The 27,708-nt window shown below is 35.6% G+C and overlaps 1 protein-coding gene across 9 annotated transcripts in view; it reads left to right on the plus strand.

Annotated features, from left to right (window-relative positions):
* The window catches only part of MYO9A (myosin IXA), a 278,184-nt gene that overhangs the window by 213,744 nt on the left and 36,732 nt on the right, over positions 1 to 27,708 (plus strand). For all 9 annotated transcript variants that reach the window (XM_059912852.1, XM_059912849.1, XM_059912850.1 and 6 more), the window contains 7 exons: positions 827 to 969; positions 3,617 to 3,840; positions 4,335 to 4,451; positions 5,988 to 6,176; positions 13,699 to 13,746; positions 18,098 to 18,209; positions 20,457 to 20,518. In XM_059912852.1, coding sequence (XP_059768835.1) covers positions 827 to 969; positions 3,617 to 3,840; positions 4,335 to 4,451; positions 5,988 to 6,176; positions 13,699 to 13,746; positions 18,098 to 18,209; positions 20,457 to 20,518 — 895 coding nt within the window. The remainder of the gene's footprint in view (positions 1 to 826; positions 970 to 3,616; positions 3,841 to 4,334; positions 4,452 to 5,987; positions 6,177 to 13,698; positions 13,747 to 18,097; positions 18,210 to 20,456; positions 20,519 to 27,708) is intronic.

Genomic DNA, 27,708 nt, shown 5'->3' on the forward strand with positions numbered 1-27,708 from the left:
GGATGTATAGGATTAGTAATAAGCTACTAGAAAAAGAAGGAAGCATGGATAAAAGAACATGGGCTTCAATAGCAGACAGACCTGATTTTAACTTCCATCTCCATCAGCCCTCTGAGCCTCAGGTTGCTCATGTGTAAAGTTAGGATAAAAATACCTATTTATCATGGTAGTTGTGAAAAGAAGGCATCATAAGTAAGGCATAGTGCCTGGCTCCTAGTAGATGCTCAAAAAAAAAAGGAACCAATAAATTAATGTACAAGTAAGCCTCCTAGTACGAGGTTAGGATATATACTATATGGTCAGTAAATGTGAACTGTTATTATCTCAGGATGTTTCCTTGATTTATATGATGGGCGAGAGTATATAAGCACTAAGAATGAGACAATATAGAGCATAGTAGGTGTGATTCTCAACTTCGTTACTCACTGGCTGTATAACCTTGGGAAAGTTACCTAATGTTTAAGCTACCAGTTTTTCACCTGAAAAACGGTTATGGTTTGAATGTAAACTTGTTGTTGTAGTTAATTAAGGTAATTCTATATAAGCACTTGTACTTGGAGCATGATAACAACTCAGATAAATGGTGGTTTTTGTTAACATCCCTGAGTCTCATTATTTCTGTATTCAAGATGAGGAAACTATCATTTACCTTCCAGATGAAGTTTAAATGTACAATTGAAGATTAACTATGACTAAAACTTAACTGTGAAGGTTAAATGAATTAATTCACACGAAAGGTGTTCATATAACTTAAAGTGACGTACAGATATTGTCAATAGGACATGCTAATTTCCATTGTTACTTTTTTTTTTTTTTTTGTAAACAGACCTCAGAGAGCTAAGATGAGATTCTGGGCCAAAGGGAAACAAGGGGAGAAGAAGACTACCAGAGTGAAACCTGCCACCCATTCGGAGGTTTCGGCACTCTTTGCTGGCTCAGATATGATTCCAGCTCATCAGTTTCCAGATGGTAAAAATGGACAAAGGGTGGAGATTGTCTTCATAATTTCTGTTTACTCTTTCTGAAAGTTTACTATCCCTCTAGTATTTGTAATGGTAATCCTGTTGGTGAGATATTCTAATGAGATAGGACCAAGATTGTTAAGTCCCTCCTTAACTAATAGATAATTATAAAATTAAATTTTACCTATAATAGAAGTTTCAGGGAAATGTGGCACAAAACAGTGAAGTAACAACAACTTCAAGAACGATTGTGAATCTTCGATTAGCCTCAGTTTTCTAAAGTGTAAAAATCTAGCCATCATTCATTCACTTAACAAATGTATATTCCTAGTAAAAATTAATGACAGCAGCTAATTTTTGAGTGCTTACTACATACAAGGCACTGTACTAAGCATATTGTATGTGATTAACTCCATTGATCCTCACAACAATTTTTTGAGGTTGATATGATTATTATTCCTAGTTTATAGATAAGAAAGCTGAGGCACAGAGTTATTTGCTTATACACGTATAGCAATTGGCAGAGCTGAGATTTGAATTCAGACAGTCTAGCTCCAGAGTCCGTATTCATAACCATTGTGCTAAAGTACCTACTATATGTTCCTGGGACTTTATAGTGGTAGCTGTTATTTTAACTTTTGGGGCATCAATCATAGCACATTAGAAAATACCCAACAGTTAGTTCATCTGTTGAGATATGGCCTTTCTAAATGCTAGAATTATTAACTCTCTAAGGATTCCAGTAGTCCCAGTATTAGAAGATTAGCCCATTCTTCCCAAGCCCTTTGCCCAAGTATGTATGAACGTTTTTAATTACCATGTAAAGATGCCAGCTATCTTAAACAGGGATATACATCAGAGGTGGATGTGTAGTAATGAGTGGGTAAAATACCGGTGGGTGGATGAAATATCAGTATTGAATAAAATAGAAAGAGGCCCTAGGAAGAAAGTTATTATCTCTAAGAAGAGATAGAACAGGCCCAGTTAAAATAAGTAAACAAAACTTCTCACATCTAGAATGAGATAAAAATAAAGGGACAAAGGATAAGATAAAGGGAGGAAAGATCAAGTTTCACATGGGAATGGATCAGCCAGAGCAGAGGCATCTGTGTGTCAAAGGAAAAACTGGTAGAAATTTAATTAGAATCCTGTTTTTCTGTCTTGTGGCTTTGCTCCTATCACTTTGCAAACTGATATGGATAAAGCCAGTAGTAAATTAAGTGAATACTACAGGTTCAGTTTGGAAAATTTGGAATTCCTAAGAGGATCAATTTGTTTTATCTTATCTGGTTTACAGTAGTCATTCTAAATTTTTCATATTTCACAGTTATATTCTCCACTGCTGATTTCCAAGAAAGAATTAGGAAGCTCTTTGGTTGAAGTATATATTATTAGCAGACTTCATTGTGTGTTTGCTTAATAAGGATACATGTATAAAACTTGATTGTAGCCTTTTTATTTATCTTTGGGTAGAGATTTATTAAGGTAGCCCTTGTTTTTAATGCTGAAATTGGATTATAGACAGTTTCTTTAGTAACTATTATTTCTTTTAGTATAAAGAACGATATTGACTTTGCTAAATGAAATAATTAGATACTTATATATCTAGGTTATATAATGGAATTAATATTAGTTGACACCAATTTGAATATACTTATATCCTATATCTTTATAATTTTTATTCTGGTGCCATATCTCAAGTTTGTTTCACTTCCTGCCTAAGGTGGCATTTAGCAAGTAGGAGGCTATTTTTTTTCCTTTATTGTCAGAATTAGCTTTTAGATGGAATGAGGATATACCATTGGACAGAAGGTAAGGTAAATATATGTGGGGAAAACATATGTGAAATGGGGCCAACTTTTTCATCAAGCCCCAGGTAGGCGTTGGCAAATCCAGTGTAGTTCTAGATTATAATGGACTACGTGGAACCCAATTTCTCTGGTGTAAACAATTGCAGAGAAAATTTTTTGTGTTTTCCAATATTATATACAGAGCTAGTTAATTCCAGGAATTATCTGAGAAATTCATACAGTTATTTGGGAAATATATGTGAAAATCCTAAATAGCAAGGAGATACAGGCAGAAGTGAACCAGTTGAGTTACCTGGTTCCCTAAATAGAGGTTGCCAGCCTAACACCAGATATTGTCACTGAAGCATTTATGGCTTTAGACCCTAGTAAACAAATAATAATAATTATCAAATTTCACTGGCTTATTGGATTTGTATATAGCTGGATGTTCTTTCAAACAGATATAGTAAAGCTATGACTGGGTTAATAGTCAGCATTTAACATGCTAGTGTGATTGTGTACTCTTCTTTCTTTTCTTGGGGACTGAGGTCTTTGGGATCCAGGCTTCAGTTCTACAAGACACTTCCATCCAGATTTTCAGTATCAGACCTCATCTCTTTGGGAGACACGATAGCATTTCCCATTGAAAAGTGATAATTCTTAAATACATTTTCTGTACAAATGTACAATCTGGATTTACTGCCTAACTGCCTGAACTTAAACATTAATGTTACTTTACTTTTCAGATATTTACATGTTTCCTTCAGTGACTTACTTACTAAAGGAACTTAAAAAGAAGGATGTAGAGATTTCAGTATTTTTACTAAAAGAAATTTTTTTTGGACACTCTATCTTGATTTATAGAATTATCTCAGAATCAGCCAACACCTCCTTTGAGTCCAGAATTGCCTGGGAGTTGCCGGAAGGAGTTCAAAGAGAACAAAGAGCCTTCTCCAAAGGCAAGGCGCAAGCGAAATGTGAAGATCAGCAGCGTGGCTTTGGAGTCTATGCACTGGCAAAATGACTCTGTCCAGATCATAGCAAGTGCCAGTGATTTAAAAAGCATGGATGAATTTCTTCTGAAAAAGGTACACTTTGCCTGCTCAGTTAGGCCCCTGAGCAGCTTTGACTGTGGAATGCTTGTATATCAGGATATGCCCCCTAAAGTATATATGCTTCAGTAAGTTAGAGCGTCTGTTTCTTTACCAGAAAGGTGCAAATAATAGGATTTGTATGAGTCAGACTGCGTAGACAGGATTTAAAGTTTTAGGCTTTACTGTTGACTTCAGTTTTACCGTAAGTGTCATGTTGTATTCTGCATGGGAAGGTGAGGCTTGTCATTGCACACTTTGAGTTGTCTTTTTGGTAGCAGAACTGTGGAATCATACAATGTTAGAAGGGACTTTAGAAATCATCTAGTAGTAATAAAACTTTGGCTATCTGGTCATGCTTTTATCTGGGTCCCATGATAGTTTGCCCTTTCAGGACGGTCATTGTTGAAGAAACAGTATGTGTCCAGAGTGGCATTCACTTCTTTTCAATTTAGTTGACTGTGTACAAAATCTCTTTCTGTGGTCCCCAGATGAATGACCTAGATAATGAAGACAGCAAGAAAGACACACTAGTGGATGTTGTATTTAAAAAAGCTCTGAAAGAATTTCGGCAGAATATCTTCAGCTTTTATTCATCTGCATTGGCGGTAAGTTAAACTGTGTCAGGAGATATTCAGAAGTTCAACATATGAAAAATTTGACAATGCCATAAAAAATAATACAGAGGCCATGTTCAACTAGAGATTTCTCCAGTGTCTTCTTTTTGTTTTAGGGATAGATAGGGAAAAATATACTGACTGACCTCAGATTAATAGCATTCTCAAATTTCCCTGAGCAGTTTTTTTTTTTCCCCTGTTATAGGTATATTTTCATCTTAAGATCTTGAATTCAGATATTCTAGGTATGATTCTTTTTCACCCAGTGGCTCTTTACTATTTTGACTTCTCATAATCCTTTTAGCTCTGGCTCCAGCTTCTAATTCTCATTTGTGTTGGAATTATTATACTTTTTTATTCAGTAGAATTAGAGCAGTTTATGTTCACTGATTTCTATATATGAGTTTGTATCACTTTCAGATTTACCTATACTTTCATATGATGTTGGTCATGGTTTAGAAAATTTATTATTGGTGCTAAAGTATAAAATAATGCTTTTGATCTATAGAATCTTTATTAGTATCTCTGAATTGTCATATTTATTCTATAAAAAATAATTTGTATTTAATTGGTTTTTCTTTGTTCAACCTGTAATTTAATGTGTAAAGAGAAATCAGGAGAACTTTCCTGTGTATATTCTACTCAGTATAAGATTTTTTTGCCTTTTAAAAATAGGAACCATGCAGTCTTAGCAATAATTTCAAGACCATAATAAAGTAGTAATCAGGCTACGGCAAATGACTAGGTTTGGGTAGAGACAATGTTGGCCATATTTTTCTAATCCTGCTAACTGCTTGTCATGCTTCATACCTTTATTTTCTAGATTAGGGACCAATATACTTTGTATCACATAGGAAGAGCCAACGTTATGAACTAGAGCTTAATAGTGGTTTTCTAACCCTGGATCAAAGAGGTTCAACTTCTAATTCTGAGGAGGTGAAAGAGAAATACATTTTAAATGTATATAATACGTTTTGGTCACTTAAATGATGTTTTTTTCTTTCTCATGAAGACTCCACACCTCATTTAAATAAGTTAAAAGGAATTCCATGTAGATTCCTTTGCAAGAAATACGGTGTTATTCTAAGCATGTCATTCTTCTTTGGAAAAATGAATCAAAGTAAAGGTTGCCTAATGTTTCACTAGGCAAGAATTCAGGTATTCACTTTTTCAGTTTTAGAGTGGAACTATCTAAACAAGGTTCATTTCTGGGGATAGGTAATTAAGAGGGATGCAAATAATCTTTATAGCTAAATATAGTTAAAAATTCCCAGGACTTTCTCCAATTATTACATTGTTTAAACTGTTAGGTATTTTACTAAAATTTAGCGGGTTTTATTCTGCAGACATTCCATAGTAGAGTGGGAATTTACAAATACCACATGACCTCATGGACACGCCCATTAGAAAGTATATCAGGATCCTAATTTTTATTCAAAATAACTACCCAATAAAAATTGAATCAGTCTTCTATATATAAAGAATTTCTTCATAAAACCTTACATTTCTTCTCTTATTGCTTATTAGATAGATGATGGGAAAAGCATACGGTATAAAGACCTCTACGCACTATTTGAACAGATTTTGGAAAAGACCATGAGGCTTGAGCAGCGTGATTGGAGTGAATCTCCAGTCAGAGTTTGGGTCAACACTTTTAAAGTGTTTTTAGATGAATATATGAATGAATTCAAGACTCTGGAATATATACCCACAAAGGTAAATATATTTTGATTTCTAAAAGGATTCAGTTATGAATTCTTCTTAAGAATCGGGGACATCTGGTATTTGAGAAAAACATTACAGTGAACATGTCAACTACTTTAACACTACTTTAGATCCAACAAACTCCATTCTGTCCTAAAAGTTCATCAGACTATATTATCAAAGCCTTCTGCCATTAATACATTCTTCACTGAGTTAAAATATAATGTTGTGCCATTAAGATTATACCCTCAGCTTTGATAGAGGTCAGTACATGAATTTCCTTTTGAAAAACAGTGGTTAAAGATGTGATTCATTGTATCATCTCGTGGCCTTTATGTAAGGACCCACGAATTATATTTCTCCTTGAATTAGGTTTTAGGAAAATGTATGTTTCTGAAAATCTATGTAATAGTAATAATAACCTTTATTTATTGAGTACCAGGAATTATACTAGGTATTTGATATTTTATTTACTTCTTGCTTCAGCCCTATTAAATAATTATTATGAAATTCTTATTACAGAAGAGATAGTGGGCTTTAGGGAAGGTTGTCAGTGTGTTTCCTTTCAGTACCCCAGCTGAAATAATTAGGTATCTGATTACTGGGTAGCAGGAATACTATTAATCCTTTTTATTGTCTCCCATTTTATTTTCAGTTATGTATATTTAGATTTATAAAACATTTGAAATCATTTTGAAGTAATCAGATATAAATAAATCCTTGAAAATTCTTCTGTTCTACATCTAAGTTGAGGTCTTATGTTATGCAGAAGAAGATTCTTACTAGGCTTATACTGCCTTTGTTTGTAATTTTAAAAGGTTAGATTGAGATTGTTCTCTACTATGGCTAACAGGAAACGTCATATGTAAAAGAACTTTTCCATGTCCCAGATGATACCTTTTTTAAAAAAATAAATAAATAAAGTTATTTATTTATTTATTTTTGGCTGCACTGGGTCTTCGTTGCTGCGTGCGGGCTTTTCTCTAGTTGCGGCGAGCCGGGGCTACTCTTTGTTGCGGTGCGTGGGCTTCTCATTGCGGTGGCTTCTCTTCTTGCGGAGCACGGGCCCTAGGCGTGTGGGCTTCAGTAGTTGTGGCTTGCAGGCTCTAGAGCGCAGGCTCAGGAGTTGTGGCACACGGGCTTAGTTGCTCCATGCATGTGGGATCTTCCCAGAGCAGGGCTCGAACCCATGTCCCCTGTGTTGGCAGGTGGATTCTTAACCACAGCGCTACCAGGAAAGTCCTCCAGATGATACCTTTTTTTAAAATTTAATTTTATTTATTTTTTTATACAGCAGGTTCTTATTAGTTACCCATTTTATACATATTAGTGTATATATGTCAATCCCAATCTCCCAATTCATCACACCACCAGCCCCCCTGCCACATTCCCCCCTTGGTGTCCATACGTTTGTTCTCTACATCTGTGTCTCAATTTCTGCCCTGCAAATGGTTCATCGGTACCATTTTTCTAGGTTCCACATATATGCATTAATATACGATATTTGTTTTTCTCTTTCTGACTTACTTCACTCTGTATGACAGTCTCTAGATCCATCCACGCCTCTACAAATGACCCAATTTCGTTCCTTTTTATGGCTGAGTAATATTCCATTGTATATATGTACCACCTTTTCTTTACCCATTCGTCTGTTGATGGGCATTTAGGTTGCTTTCATGACCTGGCTATCGTAAATAGTGCTGCAGTGAACATTGGGGGACATGTGTCTTTTTGAATTATGGTTTTCTCTGCGTATATGCCCAGTAGTGGGATTGCTGGGTCGTATGGTAATTCTATTTTTAGTTTTTTAAGGAACCTCCATACTGTTCTCCATAGTGGCTGTATCAATTTACATTCCCACCAACAGTGCAAGAGGGTTCCCTTTTTTTCACACCCTCTCCAGCCTTTGTTGTTTGTAGATTTTCTGATGATGCCCATTGTAACTGGTGTGAGGTGATACCTCCTTGTAGTTTTGATTTGCATTTCTCTAATAATTAGTGATGTTGAGCAGCTTTTCATGTGCTTCTTGGCCATCTGTATGTCTTCTTTGGAGAAATGTCTATTTAGGTCTTCTGCCCATTTTTGGATTGGGTTGTTTGTTTCTTTAATATTGAGCTGCATGAGCTGTTTATATATTTTAGAGATTAATCCTTTGTCCGTTGATTCGTTTGCGAATATTTTCTCTCATTCTGAGGGTTCTCTTTTCGTCTTGTTTATGGTTTCCTTTGCTGTGCAAAAGCTTTTAAGTTTCATTCGGTCCCATTTTTTTATTTTTGTTTTTATTTCCATTACTCTAGGAGGTGGATCAAAAAAGATCTTGCTGTGATTTATGTCAAAGAGTGTCCTTCCTATGTTTTCCTCTAAGAGTTTTATAGCGTCCAGTCTTACATTTAGGTCTCTAATCCATTTTGGGTTTATTTTTGTGTATGGTGTTAGGGAGTATTCTACTTTCATTCTTTTACATGTAGCTGTCCAGTTTTCCCAGCACCACTTATTGAAGAGACTGTCTTTTCTCCATTATATATGCTTGCCTCCTTTTTCATAGATTAGTTGACCATAGGTGCATGGGTTTATCTCTGGGCTTTCTCTCTTGTTCCATTGATCTATGTTTCTATTTTTGTGCCAGTACCATATTGTCTTGATTACTGTAGCTTTGTAGTATAGTCTGAAGTCAGGGAGTCTGATTCCTCCAGCTCCGTTTTTTTCCCTCAAGTTTGCTTTGGCTATTCGGGGTCTTTTGTGTCTCCATACACATTTTAAGATTTTTTTGTTCTAGTTCTTAAAAAAATGCCGTTGGTAATTTGATACGGATGGCATTGAGTCTGTAGATTGCTTTGGGTCGAATCGTCATTTTCACAATATTGATTCTTGCAATCCACGATCATGGTATATCTCTCCATCTGTTTGTGTCATCTTTGATTACTTACATCAGTGTCTTATAGTGTTCTGAGTACAGGTGTTTTAATAACCTTAGGTAGGTTTATTCCTAGGTATTTTATTTTTTTGTTGTTGTTGCAATGGTGAATGGAATTGTTTCCTTAATTTCTCTTTCTGATCTTTTGTTGTTAGTGTATAGGAATGCAAGAGATTTCTGTGCATTAATTTTGTATCCTGCAACTTTACCAAATTCATTGATTAGCTCTAGTAGTTTTCTGGTGGCATCTTTAGGATTCTCTATGTATAGTATCATGTCATCTGCAAACAGTGACAGGTTTACTTAATCTTTTCCAATTTGAATTCCTTTTATTTCTTTTTCTTCTCTGATTGCCATGGCTAAGACTTCCAAAACTGTTGGATAATAGTGGTGAGAATGGGCATCCTTGTTTTGTTTCTGATCTTAGAGGAAATGCTTTCGGTTTTTCACCATTGAGAATGATGTTTGCTGTGGGTTTGTCGTATATGGCCTTTATTATGTTGAGGTAGGTTCCCTCTATGCCCACTTTCTGGAGAGTTTTTATCATAAATGGGTGTTGAATTTTGTCAAAAGCTTTTTCTGCATCTATTGAGATGATCATATGGTTTTTATTCTTCAATTTGTTAATATGGTGTATCACGTTGAATTGCATATATTGAAGAATTCTTGCATCCCTGGGATAAATCCCACTTGATCATGGTGTATGATCCTTTTAATGTGTTGTTGGATTCTGACTGCTAGTATTTTGTTGAGGATTTTTGCATCTATATTCATCAGTGATATTGGTCTGTAATTTTCTTTTTTTGTAGTATCTTTGTCTGGTTTTGGTATCGGTGATGGTGGCCTCATAGAATGAGTTTAGGAGTGTTCCTTCCTCCGCAATTTTTTGGAACAGTTTGAGAAGGATGGGTGTTAGCTCTTCTCTAAATGTTTGATAAAATTCACCTGTGAAGCCATCTGGTCCTGGACTTTTGTTTGTTGGAAGATTTTTAATCACAGTTTCAATTTCATTACTTGTGATTGGTCTGTTCATATTTTCTATTTCTTCCTGGTTCAGTCTTGGAAGGTTATACCTTTCTAAGAATTTGTCCATTTCTTCCAGGTTGTCCTTTTATTGGCATAGAGTTGCTTGTAGTAGTCTCCTAGGATGCTTTGTATTTCTGCAGTGTCGGTTGTAACTTCTCCTTTTTCATTTCTAATTTTATTGATTTGTGTCCTCTCCCTGTTTTTCTTGATGGGTCTGGCTAATGGTTTATCAATTTTGTTTATCTTCTCAAAGAACCAGCTTTTGGTTTTATTGATCTTTGCTATTGTTTTCATTTATTTCTGCTCTGATCTTTATGATTTCTTTCCTTCTACTAACTTTGGGTTTTGTTTGTTCTTCTTTCTCAGTTCGTTTGGGTGTAAGGTTAGATTGTTTATTTGAGATTTTTCTTGTTTCTTGAGCTAGGATTGTATTGCTATAAACTTCCCTCTTAGGACTGCTTTTGCTGCATCCCATAGCTTTTGAATTGTCGTGTTTTCGTTGTAATTTGTCTCTAGGTATTTTTTTATTTCCTCTTTGATTTCTTCAGTGATCTCTTGGTTATTTAGTAACGTACTGTTTAGCCTCTATGTGTTTGTGTTTTTTACGTTTTTTTTGCCTGTAATTGATTTCTAATCTCATAGTGTTGTGGTCAGAAAAGATGCTTGATATGATTTCAGTTTTCTTAAATTTACTGAGGCTTGATTTGTGACCCAAGATGTGATCTATCCTGGAGCATGTTCCATGTGCACTTGAGAAGAAAATGTAATCTGCTGTTTTTGGATAAAATATCAATTAAATCTGTCTGGTCTATTGTGTCTTTTAAAGCTTATGTTTCCTTATTAATTTTCTGTTTGGATGATCTGTCCATTGGTGTAAGTGAGGTGTTAAAGTCCCCCACTATTATTGTGTTACTGTCGATTTCCTCTTTTATAGCTGTTAGCAGTTGCCTTATGTATTGAGGTGGTCCTATGTTGGGTGCATATATATTTACAATTGTTATCTCTTCTTCTTGGATTGATCCCTTGAGCATTATGTAGTGTCCTTCTTTGTCTCTTATAACATTCTTTATTTTAAAGTGTATTGTATCTGATATGAGTATTGCTACTCCAGCTTTCTTTTGAGTTCCATTTGCATGGAATATCTTTTCCATCCCCTCACTTTCAGTCTGTGTGTGTCCCTAGGTCTGAAGTGGGTCTCTTGTAGACAGCATATATATGGGTCCTGTTTTTGTATCCATTCTGCGAGCCTGTGTCTTTTGGTTGGAGCATTTAATCCATTCACGTTTAAGGTAATTATCGATATGTATGTTCCTATTACCATTTTCTTAATTGTTATGGGTTTGTTTTTGTAGGTCCTTTTCTTCTCTTTTGTTTCCCACTTAGAGAAGTTCTTTATCATTTGTTATAGAGCTGGTTTGGTGGTGCTGAATTCTCTTAGCTTTTGCTTGTCTGTAAAGCTTTTGATTTCTACATTGAATCTGAATGAGATCCTTGCTGGGTAGAATAATCTTGGTTGTAGGTTCTTCCCTTTCATCACTTTAAATATATCATGCCACTCCCTTCTGGCTTGTAGAGCTTCTGCTGAGAAATGAGCTGTTAACCTTATGGGAGTTCTCTTGTATATTATTTGTTGTTTTTCCCTTGTTGCTTTCAGTAATTTTTCTTTGTCTTTAATTTTTGTCAAATTGCTTGCTATGTGTCTCCGAGTGTTCCTCCTTGGGTTTATCCTGTATGGATCTTTCTGTGCTTCCTGGACTTGGGTGGCTATTTCCTTTCCCATGTTAGGGATGTTTTCCACTATAATCTCTTCAAATATTTTCTTGGGTCCTTTCTCTCTCTCTTCTCCTTCTGGGACCCCTATAATGCAAATGTTGTGTTTCATGTTGTCCCAGAGGTCTCTTAGGCTGTCTTCATTTTTTTCATTCTTTTTTCTTTATTCTGTTCCACAGCAGTGAATTCCACCATTCTGTCTTCCAGGTCACTTCTCTGTTCTTCTGCCTCAGTTATTCTGCTATTGATTCTTTCTAGTATATTTTTCATTTCAATTATTGTATTGTTCATCTCTGTTTGTTTGTTAATTCTTCTAGGTGTTTGTTCTTTAATTCTTCTAGCTCTGTGTTAAACATTTCTTGCATCTTCTCGATCTTTGCCTCCATGTTTTTTCCGAGGTCCTGGATCATCTTCACTATCATTATTCTGAATTCTTTTTCTGGAAGGTTTCCTATCTCCACTTCATTTAGTTGTTTTTCTTGGGTTTTATCTTGTTCCTTCCTCTGGTACATAGCCCTCTGCCTTTTCATCTTGTGTGTCTTTCTGTGAATGTGTTTTTTATTCCGCAGGCTGCAGGATTGTAGTTCTTCTTGCTTCTGCTGTCTGCCCTCTGGTGGATGAAGCTATCTAAGAGGCTTGTGCAAGTTTCCCTATGGGAGGGACTGGTGGTGGGTAGAGCTGGGTGTTGCTCTGGTGGGCAGAGCTCAGTAAAACTTTAATCCGCTTGTCTGCTGATGGGTGGGGCTGAGTTCCCTCCCTGTTGGTTGTTTGGCCTGAGGTGACCCGACACTGGAGCCTACCCAGGCTCTTTGGTGGGGCTACTGGTGGACTCTGGGAGGGCACACGCCAAGGAGTACTTCCCAGAACTTCTGCTGCCAGTGTCCTTGTCCTCACAGTGAGCCACAGCCATGCCCCGCCTCTGCAGGAGACCCTCCAACACTAGCAGGTAGGTCTGGTTCAGTCTCCTATGGGGTCACTGCTCCTTTTCCTCAGTCCTGATGCGCACACTACTTTGTGTGTGCCCTCCAAGAGTGGAGTCTCTGTTTCTCCCAGTCCTGTCGAAGTCCTGCAGTCAAATCCCGCTAGCCTTCAAAGTCTGATTCTCTAGGAATTCCTCCTCGCATTACCGGACCTCCAGGTTGGGAAGCCTGACATGGGGCTCAGAACCTTCACTCCAGTGGGTGGACTTCTGTGGTATAAGTGTTCTCCAGTTTGTGAGTCATCCACCCAGCAGTTATGGGATTTGATTTTATTGTGATTGCACCCCTCCTACCGTCTCATTGTGGCTTCTCCTTTGTCTTTGGACGTGGGGTATCTTTTTTGGTGAGTTCCAGTGTCTTCCTGTTGATGATTGTTCAGCAGTTAGTTGTTATTCTGGTGCTCTCGCAAGAGGGAGCGAGTGCTCGTCCTCCTACTCCGCCATCTTGAACCAATCTCCAATACCTTTTTATATTTAGCTCTAGGATGGAGAGTTTTCTAGAGCCAAAACATGCAAAGTGCAATCTTTAAAATTAATAATCAGATAATTAATGTTTAAAATAAAATAATCATTTAAATTAATAATGGTGTGGCTTCTGGGCAGAACTGAGGTTCAAAAAGATAATTTCTAAAGTATCCTTCTATTCTGTTGCTTTTATGAGCACTGTGTTTTACTAAACATAAATTTTTTTTTCTCACATATGCTTACTAGCACTGCACATTTTCTCTTGAAGAATAAAGAGCTGCTTTTATTACCTGTGGAGCAAAAATCTCAGCATTTGCAAAGAAGTAACAAATTATGTTAGTCTTTGTTATATCACATTTTCTGTATTTCTCTCCAACCAGGTGCCAAAAACAGAGAGAAAGAAAAGAAGGAAAAAAGAAACTGATTTAGTAAGTTGTAATCTATTTTTTTTATGTTATTAAAAAGTAATTTTTTAGACCACCAGTCTGAGCTGTATCATACAGTATTTCTGTGGAAATATTTAAAGAATAAGTTTATCAGATGCCTAGGGGGTAATCATTTACTTCTTTACAAAAATTTAGAATGACAAATGTGTCTTGAATTCTTTGGCTTGATTTGTTATTAATGGTGGCTTCCTAAAATGGTAGAAAACTGAAATGTTTACTCATGAAAAGTACAAGTATGATCCCTTTTCAGAAGTAGGGATAGGGAAGGAGTTTTTTAAGGAGCTCTCCCTCCTTTCTGAAGAATATGAGGACTATCTAGGATTTTACAAATGTAAGTCCTAATTCAAGAGACATTCCCAAAGGCATTTGAGCATATTTTACCATTGTTCATGTTCTTATCTTTTGTATTATATGTCTCTATTGCATACTTTACCATAATCTCTGTAATTACAAGGATGAGTTAAGCCCTAGAGGAGCTCATAATCTGCTAGTGAAGGCAGGCATTTAAAAAATTACTACTTTCAGATGTGATAAGTATTATAGTAGAAATAGTACAAAGTGCTGTGGAAATACAGAAAGAGAGAATGAAGGAATACTTTACAGAAGAAAAGATGTTTTTGCTAGTTCTTATCAAGTGAGTAGTAGTTTAGACAGGCAGTATCTAGCCAAAGGGAAAGAGTATGTCCATAGACACATGAGTGAAAAACCTGGCATGTTGAGCCAGTAGCTTTAATAGGCTCAAGTATTGCATGTTTATGTGGGGATGGCTGGAAAAGTAGTTAGAACTCTGGCCAGCACTCTACCTCCAAAATACATCTAATATCTGACCATTTCACACCACCTCCACTGCTATTACAGTAGTCCAGTAATACTATGTGTTGTCTCATAATTGATCTGCCTTCTTACATTCTTCTCCCCTTACACAGTTTTCTACATAATAGCCATAATGAACATTTAAAAACAAAAATCAGGTCATGTTCCTTCTCTACTCAGAACTCTCTAGTGACTTCCACTGTTACTCAGAGTAAAACTCAGAGTTCTTACCATGCCTACAAGACTTGACATGATCTTGACCTTGACCACTCTAAGCTTCATTTCTTCCCACTCTCCCCCTGTTCCCTCTGCTTCAGTTGCATTTGCTGCCACCACCTTCTCTTCTTTCTTCCCAAGTTGTTTCCCCTGCTCGTCCTGTCTTCCTCCCTTTCCCCTGAAAATGTTAAGCTTTAGGGCCTACAGAACCTGGATTCACCCCTGCCAATGGCAGATTCTAATCCTAGAATATTTATTGTTAACCTTATTAATAAATCAGGATTATAAATCATCCCCTATCACTAGTAAACCAAATTCTAAGGTTTTTTAGATCATTGCTTGTCACTTTTCTACTGTGTGTGTTAGAAGCATGATCTGACTCTATTTTAGCATGATCTTACCTGTTAAAGAGTTTCTTCCTTTTCATGGAAGGAAAAGGAATCCTGAAAGTAGGATATTTAAGCCCTTAGCCTGGCTTACTTTTGTTCACCGGTGGAGAAACTTTAGACAACTTAATCTTTGAGTCTCAATGTCCTCATGTATATAACAGGAGTATATATTATATAAAATAGGAGTAAAATAGGATTACATAAAACAGGTGTAATGCCACCCACCACTGAGGATTTTTGAGAGTGTGTATGAAGTAAAGCATAGGGAAGGTGGAGGAGTAACAGGAAGGCACCTGTTATTTAACAGGTCGTGTTTAGGTCTTTTATACATTTTAAGCCTTATAAGAATAGTCTTTTTCATATCGATGAGGGAAAGAACAATACCTTTTTCATATCAATGAGGGAAAGAACAGTATCGATGAGGGAAAGAACAATATCGACGAGGGAAAGAAATGAGTAAAGCATATGACATTAAAAAAAAATAAAATTCATTAATTCAACAGCTATTATATTTCAGGGCCTGTGATAAGTACAGGTCATAGAAAGAAATGTTAAGAAATATGTGAATAAATGTTTATACTTAATAGTATTCAAATTAAAATGAAACAACAGTGATTTTCTACTTTGTCCATCTATGAGCAAAGCTAAATTAGTTACCTAGTTTGGAAAGATAAATAAATATATAGATTTTTTTCAATACTGCAAATGGGGTTATTTGCATAACCTTCTTGGAGAAGGTACTTTAATAATGGTGTATTAAAAGCCTTAAAAATATTAAAAACAAAACCAAAAAACCTTTGACCCAGCAATTCCGCATACAGGAATTTATCCAGTGGATATATCAATTTGTTCACACTGACATGTACAGGCTCTTTATTGAAGAGGAATTTGTAATAAATAAACGTTTTGAAAACAACCTAAATCAGTAAGGAAATGGTTAAATAAATTAGATGCATCTATATAATATAATACTGCTTGGCACTAAAATAAGAGAAACCATTCTCCAAGATGTTTTATTAATTAAAAAGAGCGAAGAGCCAAACACTATATAGAAAGCTACTATTCGTATATTTTTTAAAAACCAAAATACGTTTATAACTGTACTCACACACACACACACACACACACACACACACACACACACAAAATATCTGAAAGTATACACAGGAAACTGGTATCAGTGATTATTTCTATAAGAGGAACTAAACAGTTGGAATTCAGAGGTGAAAGAAAGGTTTTCATTGTAGTCTGTTTTGTACCTTTTGATCCATTTAGAATAAAGTAATTTTTTAAATGAAACTAACAATATTAAGAGTTCCAGTAGAGGAAAATAATGTGCATGTGTGTGATTTACAGTTTCATTAAATAGAAGGATATCTGTGTGATAAAATGTCAATATCTGGGAATATTTGAGACATCACAGAGCCAAGGTCATATTATAAAGCTGTGGGATGGATGAACCGTGAGTTAGATCTTTTTCGTTTAGTTAGTTGGTTATTTGATTAATTAAGACAAAAATGACTACTAATACTCCCCTACATGTATGTATGTATGTGTAAATGTGTGTATATATGTATTTTTTATTTTAAAAAATTGAGATATAATTGACATATAACATTATACTACTTTCAGGTGTATAACATAATGATTCAATATTTGAACTATACCATATAGTTACCAAAATGGTAACAATACCATTTTACAATCCCACCTGAAATATCTGAGGGTTTCAGTCTCTCCACATCCTCACGAATAGTTAGTTTTGTCTAATAGTTATAGCTATTCTAGAGGGTATGAAGTGGTTTCCCATCATGGTTATGATTTGCATTTCTCTGATAACTAATGATTTGAACATCTTTTCATGTGCCTCTTGGCCATTTATACTTCTTTGATGAACTGTCTATTCAATATTTTGCCCATTTAAAAAATTGAGTTGTCTTTTTATTAATACAGTTCTTCCTGTATTCTAGGTACAAGTCCTTTATCAGATATACGATTTGCAAATATTTTCTCTGAGTCTGTGGTTTATCTTTTTATTTTCTTAATGGTACTTTGAAGTAAAAGTTGTAAATTTTAGTGAAGCCCAGAACAATGGATTTTAATGTTACAGAATATGAAGAGTTCATTGGTGTGGTTTTAGATTCCATATTTCAGTTAACCTTTAAGTTACCATTTGCAGAGTTTTAATATTGTGTCATTTTCTGAAAGGACAATTAAATTATTTTTCCATTTTCGAATTTCATATCTGTATGAAGCTGAATTTTCTTCATATTTTTCAAAATTAATTGCATACTGCCACCAGATTGCATACAGAAGTGGATATGAGAATCCAGTTGTCTTTTATTAAGCCAGACATCAAAGAGGTTTACAAAAATGTAAAATAGTACCCCTCTTGTCAGTACGTTTTTTGTGTGTTTTAAAGATACAGTTGTTTTTCATTAAAATGTTACTTATGTTAACATGGAATATGTTTAATGATAATTTTAAGTGAATTGGATAGTTAAATTTTTTTTAGTTTTAATTTCTAACTCATAACTCATATAAAGAGAAGTATCTTGAGATCATCAGTAATTTTCGGAAGTGTGAAAGATTCTTGAGGTTAAAAATAAAAATTTGAGAACCGCTGCTTTTAATTTAACATGCTGATTCAGAGTTGCATAAGACAGCTCTTATATGTTTATAGCATTGTTTTCTGATTTTCATATAAGTTGGTTTTGTCTCTACTAGATTGTTCACTTTTTGAAAGCAGGGACCATATGTTTTACCTTTATTTTATTTCTCAGATCATAATTCTCCTCCTGGAATAAGTACCCAATGAAGACAACAGGGAATTGAAGGATTTCCCATTGCCCGACATGTTAGGGCAGCATTTACTGTGTTGGCTTTAACATAGATAGCTATATTTTTTCCTTCAGGTAGAAGAGCACAATGGTCACATCTTTAAGGCCACCCAGTATAGCATCCCTACATACTGTGAGTACTGTTCTTCTTTGATATGGATAATGGACCGAGCCTCTGTTTGCAAATGTAAGTATGAGAGTTCTTTGAGGAATTTTTTTAACCACTTGATATTTCTGTTTCCATGAGTTTTCTTACATCTTCTTTAACATTAAGGAATAATTCACACTCCCTAATTCTTTAACTTCATCTCTCATTATAGTTCCCTTTACCTGCTCTTTGTTGGCAAATAAGATATTTTGGTGTTCTTTGGTCACTGTACTTGCAGCTCACTCCATCTGAAATGCTCTTCTCTCAGATGTTAGTATGACTTACTACTTCAGTTGATTCATGTCTCCACCCTCCTATCTAAAATGCCACCCTGTCCCCCAATTCTCTATCCCTTTACTCAGCTTTTCTAGTCTTTATAGTACTTATCACCACCCAAGATGATGTTAAGTATTCATTTGTTTTCTTGTTTGTCTATCCCACTAGAATGTGCTCTCTATAAGGTCAGGAAACTTATCTGTCTCTTCTGTATACCTAGAAGTACACAGAACAGTTCTGGCACATTATAAGTTTTAGTAAATATTTATTGGGTAGATGGACCTATAGATGGTTGGATGAATTAATGAACAAATTCTTAGATTATAACCAGAAAGGTACTTTTTTCTACTATAATCCTTTATCAGAACCTTTAAATCCTAGAATGTGAGTGGAGATTTTTTGTGGGTCAGCTTGGTTCTGGCTTACAGAGGGTCTTTAGCTTCTACTCCTGTCATTCCATACGTCTATTCTGGTGCTTTTAATAATTTTGTGAGGCTTTATTTACTAGTGGGCCAGAACTGAATGAAAGAAATATTAGGAAGGGTTGGGTCCAGTATGACAAAAAGGATGGAAATCATGTTCACCATAGTGAAATCAGCACTTGGATATTGCTGGATATGTTCACTTGTTCTATGGTTCAAAAGTGGTTTTCTTTTTGTTTTATTATCAGTAGTCTAAAAGAATTGCAGTGAAAGTGAAATTGGGAGTAGTTTGCCATGTACTTGACTGTTTAATGTTAGTCTGATTCCTGTAGGTTTGGTATGATTTTCTCTGTGATCTGAAACTGAAAATATAAAGAATCTGCTTTTTTTTTTTTTTTATGACTTGGGTGGGTTTGGTTTGATTTTTTTTTTTTTTTTTTTTTTTTTTATTTTTGGCTGTGTTGGTACTTCGTTTCTGTGCGAGGGCTTTCTCTAGTTGTGGCGAGCAGGGTCCACTCTTCATCGCGGTGCGTGGGCCTCTCACTATCGCGGCCTCTCTTGTTGCGGAGCACAGGCTCCAGACGCGCAGGCTCAGTAATTGTGGCTCACGGGCCCAGCCGCTCCGTGGCATGTGGGATCTTCCCAGACCAGGGCTCGAACCCGTGTCCCCTGCATTGGCAGGCAGATTCTCAACCACTGCGCCACTAGGGAAGCCCTGGTTTGATTTCTTAATAGCATTAACTAACTTTTTTTGTGCTTATACTGGTGATTTCGCCAGTACAGTGGTTTGGTCTCCCCTCCTTGATCTTGGCTTTGAAAACCCCTCAAGTCATGCTTTAGAAACTCAAGAAGGATATTCAGGTGTTGATGTGCAGGAGCCAGAGCTGGTGTACCAAAAGGACATAGGCCAAGTATTTTCTCAGTATCCTCCTCTCAGCGTGCCCTTTGCACCTACTGCTGCCTAGCCACCCTGTTATCTCCTGCTCTGAGAAATTATTTCTGCTCTGAAGTTTTTCTTTATCTCATCTTCCCAATCACTACTGATATTCTTTATGTCCTGGTTCCTCAGAGCTCTATTCTGGACCTTCTAGGATAGTAAATAAGGCCTTTCTTATATCTTAGTATGCTACCAAATTTGTTTTTATTTTATTAAAGGTCTTTGACAGTAATGCTTTTCTTACCCATTGGAATGATTCTTAATAGGTATTTCTTTCATTTTAGCAGATAGTAGAACAAATTTAAGAGGGGAACATGAGCACTAGTTTGTGAATCAGACCACAGAGATATATATTCTGCTGGAATATGGTAGGGACAGGGGAGGAGGGGTGGGCAATCTTGAAAGAATAAAAAGCTTTTTCATAGACAGTGGTTAGAAATTTTAGGTATGTTTTTCAACTTCATTTTTCTGAATTGAATGAATTAAGACAATTTTTCATTCTAATACTGTACAAAGTATATGTATGTGATACTATAGCAGTCTCAGATTTAAAGGAAAAAATTTATGCTCAGAATAAAGCAGTAAACTTATTAATTCTTGTCACTGATGTACAGACTTCTGAAAATGCTACATTCTTAACCTATTTTTCAGTATGCAAGTATGCTTGTCATAAGAGGTGCTGTCTGAAAACCACAGCCAAGTGCTCTAAAAAGGTAAGAAGTTATCATCTATGAGTAATAAATAACAGGTCTGTTGGTTTTTCGTGCCTTGTAGAAGGAAATCAAAGCCTCTTTGATGATTTTATAGAGTAGCAGTTTTCAAACTTTTTGGCCACAAATCACAGTAAGAAATACGTTTTATATCATAATCCAGCATACACATATAGAGGGATGTGTATATGTAACTGAATTGATTTTCCTGGAACTATATGTACCTTTACTACATGGGAACTACTAAACTGATTTCACAACCGACAACTTATTAAAACGCTTCTTTTAAAGGTTTCCTACTTCTTTAAACACTCATAAGTGTTTCTAGAAATTGTCTTGAAAGTGGTAGGCTACAATTAAAGATTTTAACATGAACAGTAAAATTCACCAGCATAGTTGGTGTTGTTACATATTTCTACTTGGATACACAGACAGATCTAAAAGATACTGAACATGTACTCTGCTACCTTTATGCTTCAATGAAGCAACAATTTTGGAAATATTTCAGGCTTTTATTGATATATAATCACATTTTCTTATTTATTAGTCACATATAATTTTAACAATACTATGCAAATCTGAACTATAATAAAATGTGTGTGCATGTTTACAGCCCATGTATATAGTTTGCATCTGTTCCAAATTAGTAGACAAACATGGCAAAGTACAAAGAGAAATTTGACTCAGGGCTTAAAATACAACGAAGGTGGGGCATCTGCTTCCAGCTAAGACGGAGTAGCTTCTGGTAGACTAATATTCATGCTGAGAACAGCTGAAAAAAGTCTGTTGCCTAGCATTAGAAAGCTGCCCAGGCAAATTGAATTTAGGGGCCTAGATCCTACAGAGAAGAGAATTACAGATTGGTGAACCTATATCTGTGAGATGTTTCTCTCCTACTGGGAGTTTGTCAATTTTTGTTGTAGGGCAGAAAACCAAGATTCTGGGCAGAGGGCCACACTTAAGAGTCAGAGAAACCAGCAAAGCTCTTAGAAATCTGATAGAGTTATAGAGACAGAAGTTGGAGTTTGGGATTGCCAGGACTTGAGGGACCATGATCCAAACATGTAGAGAAGTGAGCCTGAAACTCAGAGGTTTTTCCCTCAAGGCATTTTCTGAATTCTTAAGCTGCACTGGGCAAGAGGCTAAGAAGCTAAACAGAAAAGCAGATTAGAGTATTTTGCAGTCTCACAGTGTCAAAGAGAGAAAAATTGGACTTGGATGACCCACCTTTGAAAAAGGACCCTAGTCAATACTCTAGACTCTTCAGTGAGACCTGTGAAGAGCTATACCCCAGGAAGGAGGATGAAGCATTGATAGCATTGATTAACTGAGTTTTATAAAAACTGCAAGGCAGTCCTTGATTGGATTAAGATGATCTCTTCCTTTTTCTAGCTACCCACCTACAGAGAATAGGATGAACTCTCTCTAAAGAGAGATAACATTGTTGAGAGCCTTTACAGTTTGTTCATATATGAAATTAGACATTAAGAAATGAGACTAAGAAATAAACAGACAATATCTGTAGACTCATAGATGACCCATTACTGAATTCAGACATATACTTAAAAACGTTTAATTAATATGTTCAGATGCTGGATAAAAAGATTTAAAAAGTCTTTTTTATCACAAAATTGAAATATATATATAAAAAAGAGCCAAATGGAAATTATAAAAATAAAAAATGCAATTGAAATTGTAAACTCAAAAGATAGGTTTAACAGTGTATTGGCCATAGGAGAAGAGAAGATTGGTGAGCTGAAAAATAGATAAGTAGAGACATCCAAGCATGGAGAGTAAAAAGAATAGGAAAATACAGAAATAGACATAGAGACATATGGGAAAGGATGGAAGTTTCTTAAATGTGTGCAGTTGGAGTCCAGGAAGAAAAGAGAACAAGGGAGAAGCAGCATTTTAAGAGCTAATGGTCAACACATCAACCACTTTCAACCTAAAGTGGGATAAATACAAAGAAAATCGTACCAGATGAACAGTCCTCCAAATGGAAGAAAAGGAAAATTTCTTAAAAGCATTCAGAGGAGGGAAAAAAATAACTGCTGCTAAAGGAGCAGTGAAAAGACTGACAACTGACTTATCAGTGGAAATGATGGAAGCCAAAAAGACAGTGGCTTGGCATATTTTAAGTGTTATAAGAAAATAAAGCTAACTCAGAATTCTGTACTTGGTGACAGTAGCCTTCCAAAGTGAAAATGACTTGAAAACACTCCAGACAAAAACTCAGAATTTGTCATCAGCAGACCTGCAATAAAAGAAATACTAAAGATTCTCCAGGCAGAAGGAAAATGATCTCAGATGGAAAAAGAAGTACAGGAAGGAGTGAAGAGCTATGGAAAGAGTAAATAATATGTGTAAATATAAATGAATATTGACTAAAAACAATAATAATGTCTTGTGGCTTAAAATATAAAGAGAATTAAATTATGTGACAACACTACCACCAAGGTGGTTGGGTAAATGAAGTTAAACTATTCCAAGGTCCCTGGATTATCTGAGAAGTGATGGCACAGTGGTTAAGAATCCACCGCCAAGGCAGGGGACATGGGTTCAAGCCCTGGTCCGGGAAGACCCCACATGCCGCAGAGCAACTAAGCCAGTGCTCCACAACTACTGAGCCTGTGCTCTAGAGCCCGCGAGCCACAACTACTGAGGCTGCGTGCCACAACTACTGAAGCCTGCGTGCCTAGAGCCCGTGCTCCTCAACAAGAGAAGCCACTGCAACGAGAAGCCTGCGCACCGCAAGGAAAGAGTAGCCCCCACTCATCGCAACTAGAGAAAGCCCGCACACAGCAATGAAGACCCAATGCAGCCAAAAATAAATAAATATATTTGACTTAAATATGTTATGAGTATTTGTTGTAGTCTTTAAAGTAGCCACTAAAAGAATAGCAAATGAATATATAGCTAAAAAGCTAATAAAGGTGGGAAAATGGAAAAACAAAAAATACTTGATTAAGAGAAGATGAGAAATGAGAGAAACAGAATCATAAATCAGGTCAAAGAAAATAAATAGTGGATTGATAGATATAAGTCCAAATATATTGGTGATTACATTAAATGTTAATATACCAAATACTTCCAATTAAAAGACTAGGATAGGGACTTCCCTGGTGGTCCAGTGGTAAAGAATCCGCCTTCCAATGCAGGGGACGCGGGTTCGATCCCTGGTCAGGGAACTAAGTTCCCACATGCTGCGGGGCAGCTAAGCCCGCACATCACAACTACAGAGAGAAAACTCACACACCACAACTAGAGAGAAGCCCAAGCTCCGCAACGAAGAGACCACATGCTGCAACGAAAGATTCCCCATGCCTCAATGACCCGATGCAGCCAAAAAATATATATATTAAAAACAAAAAAAGACTAGGATAGGGACTTCCCTGGATGTCCAGTGGGTAACACTCCGCGCTCCCAATGCAGGGGGCCTGGGTTCAATCCCTGGTCAGGGAACTAGATCCCACATGCATGCTGCAACTAAGAAGTCCGCATGCCACAACTAAGAAGCCCTCATGCTGCAACTAAGAAGCCTGCATGTCGCAACTAAGAGTCCTCATGCCGCAACTAAGAAGCCCACATGCCGCAACTAAGAAGCCCTCATGCTGCAACTAAGAAGTCCGCATGGCGCAACTAAAGATCCCACATTCTGCAACAAAGATCCCATGTGCTGCAACTAAGACCTGGCACAGCCAGAATAAATAAATACATAAATCATTTTTTAAAAAGACTAGGATAAAACCAACTGAAAAATCTCAATGATATGCTATTTACAAGAAACATACTTAAATATGTTTAAAAAAAATACAGAAGGTTGAAAGCAAAAGGATAGATATAGCATGCAGAGACTAACCAATAGAAAAGTGGTGTAGCTGTAGTAATGTTAAAATGTACTTTAGGACAACAATCATTACTTCAAGTAAAGGTGTTTCATAATGATGAAATGGTCAAGCCATCAGGGAGCTATAAAAATTCTAACTTTAGAAGAGTCTATTATTATAGCTTCAATACCTGGAAGACAAAAATTCAGTAAGGATGCAACTGATATAAAAAACATGCTTAAAAATCTTATCTCAAAAATAAAATAAATAAATAAATAAATAAATAACCAAAAAAAACAAGGGGACACTGGTTTGAGCCCTGGTCTGGGAAGATCCCACATGCCGCGGAGCAACTAGGCCCGTGAGCCACAACTATTGAGCCTGTGCGTCTGGAGCCTGTGCTCCGCAACAAGAGAGGCCACGATAGTGAGAGGCCCATGCACCGCGATGAAGAGTGGCCCCCACTTGCCACAACTGGAGAAAGCCCTCGCACAGAAACGAAGACCCAACACAGGCAAAAATTTAAAAATTAATTAATTAATTAATTAAAAAAACAAAAAAAATCTTATCTGCTTGATGTGTATTGAACCCTGCATTTTACAACTGCCTGAATACACAGTCTTTTCAACTGCACATGGAACATTTGACAAAATTGATCATATGTTGGGCCATTAAGCAAGTCCCTACAAATTTCAGAGGATTGAATATATTGAGAGTATATTCTTTGAGCAGAATAAAATTAAGCTATAAATCAACATAAAGATAACTAGACAATACTCAAATGAAAATGGAAAAATATTTTGAATGAAATGATGAGGAAAGTATGACACAACAAAAGTGTGGGTATAGCTAAATTTGTGATTAGAGGAATATTTATAGCTTTAAGTATATATTAATATACATTAATAATATATTAATGTACAATACATTATAATACACATTAGAAAGGATACAAGGATAGAAATTATGTAAACTTCCATTTCTCGAAGGTAGGAAAAGAAAACCCAGCAAATTAAACCCAAAGGCAATAGAAAGAAGATAATAAAGAGAAATAAATGAAATGAAAAACATTTATACAAAAGATAAAAAGCTACAAAGCTAAATTTTAGTTCTTTGAAAAGACAATGCATAAACTATTAGCAAGAGTGATCAATAAAGAGAATTTTAAAAAAACCAAATCATTCACAAGAAGAAAAACATACACCACAGATACTGCATACATTAAAAAGAAAATAAAAGGCTATTATGGATACCTTGATGCTAATAAATTTGACATTTTAAATTAATCGGGCAAATTCCTACAAAAACACAACTAAGTTAAACTAAGTCAAGGAAAAATAGAAAATCTAAAGAGTTATATCTATTAAAATAGAATCTGTAATTGAAAAAGCTTCTCACAAAGACATCTTCAGGCCCAGATGTTTTGCCATTGAATATTTCCCAGTGTTTAAGGAAGAAACAACACCAGTCTTTTACAGACTCTGCCAGAGAATGGTAAAGAGTAAATACTTCAGTACTTTTTTTCCCAAATTGACGAATGAAGATAGTGAAACCTTGAAGTCAATCATGAAAAGGATAAAGGAAAATTTCAGTTCAGGCTATATCATAAGCTTAGATGTAAAAGCCTTAACCAAAATGTTAGTACATTGAATCTGTGCTAATGACAGATGAAAATAAGACTTCATGAGAAAGTTGGTTTTTAATCCATAAATGCAAAGTTGGTTTATGGAAAAAATCGGTTTTTTTGAAAAAATCATTCAAAAATCAGTTGATGTAATTCACCACATTGAACTAATAAAGAAAAAAATATGGTCATCTCAATAAATACAAAAAAAGTTTTAGATAAATTTCAAAAACCACTCACTATTCAAGGAAAAAAAAATCAACCACCGAGTGGAAGAAGATATTTGCAGCTTGGATCTACAATATCTAAAAAGCATCTACAAATCAGTAAGAAAGAGATGGTCAACTCTGTGGGAAAATGAGCACATAATTTAAGCAAGCACCTCACAAGAGAGGATTTCCAAATGACCAATAAACATATGAAAAGGTGACCAACTTCACTAATCATCAGGGAAATGCAAATTGCAATAATAGTGAGGTATATACCCACTAGAATAGCTAAAATGAAAAACATCTTAACAAGGATATAAAGCAGTTGGAACGTTCATACATTACTAGTAGGAGTTTGAGTTAACCTAACAGCTCTCGAAATTATTTGGCAGTACCTATCAAACCTGAACATAAGCATTTCTCATGACTTAGCAGTGCCACTCCAAGATATATACCCAACAGATATACATAGATATCTGTGCCAAAAGACAAAAGAACATTAATATCAGCACTGTTTGAAATAACCCCAAACTGAAAGAAACCTGAATGTCCATCAGCAGTAGAATGAATAAATAAATTGTGGTATATTTGTATAATGGAATACCATATGGCAGTGAGATTAAACTGTTGGTACTCACAAACATAATGTTGAGTGAAAGAAGCCAGAAACAAGAGTATTATTGTATTATTGTACTGTATTATTCAAAGATAAATAAAGTTCAAAAATAAATGAAACTTAACTTATGGAATGCATATTATATGTTACCATTAATATAATGTTCAAAAGCAGTTAAGACTAATTTATAGTGATAGAAATACAGATACTGGTTATTTGTGAAAGGTGAAATGCATAGTAGTTGGGAGGGTCTTGAGAGGGAGATAACTGCTGGTTATATTCTATTTCTTGATTTGGGTTCTGGTAAGAAATGTGCATTCACTTTGTCAAAGTCTGTCAAGCTGTACACTTAACGATTTATATACTTTATATATGTGTCATACTTCAATAAAACTTTATTTAAAATATACAAGGAAATTACTTCAGATAGAAAATAACTAAAGACACCCTGCCACCCCTTCCTGCAGAAGAAAAAAAGAAAATAACTAAAAACATATATTGATTTTACAATAAGAACTCAGAGTTCACTTTTTCTCAGTTGAGAATAGTAAAATTAATTTTTCCCTTAATTTCAAGAAATAGAAATTTTTAGCATGTTTGCTTTAGATTAGTTGGTTTCAAATAAAACTATTTTGAAGTTTTTGTTTAATACCTTCAAGTATTTTATTTTTTTGCTTTCACAAGTCTTACTATTAACATTCCCAATGCCCTAGGGATAGCCATAACATTTAAGTAAATAGATTATATGTGTGCATGTGTGTGTCATAGTAATAGGAAGAAGATTGGCTAAAGTTTATTTTGTTTTAATTATTGCAGCAAACATTATTTTATTTCTTTTAACAATTTATTAAGCATTTGCCATATACCAGATACTGTGCTTGGTATGTTCACCTGTAACTTAATTTTTACAATAG

Source organism: Balaenoptera ricei, chromosome 2, assembly GCF_028023285.1.
Source record: "Balaenoptera ricei isolate mBalRic1 chromosome 2, mBalRic1.hap2, whole genome shotgun sequence".
Classification (NCBI taxonomy): domain Eukaryota; kingdom Metazoa; phylum Chordata; class Mammalia; order Artiodactyla; family Balaenopteridae; genus Balaenoptera; species Balaenoptera ricei.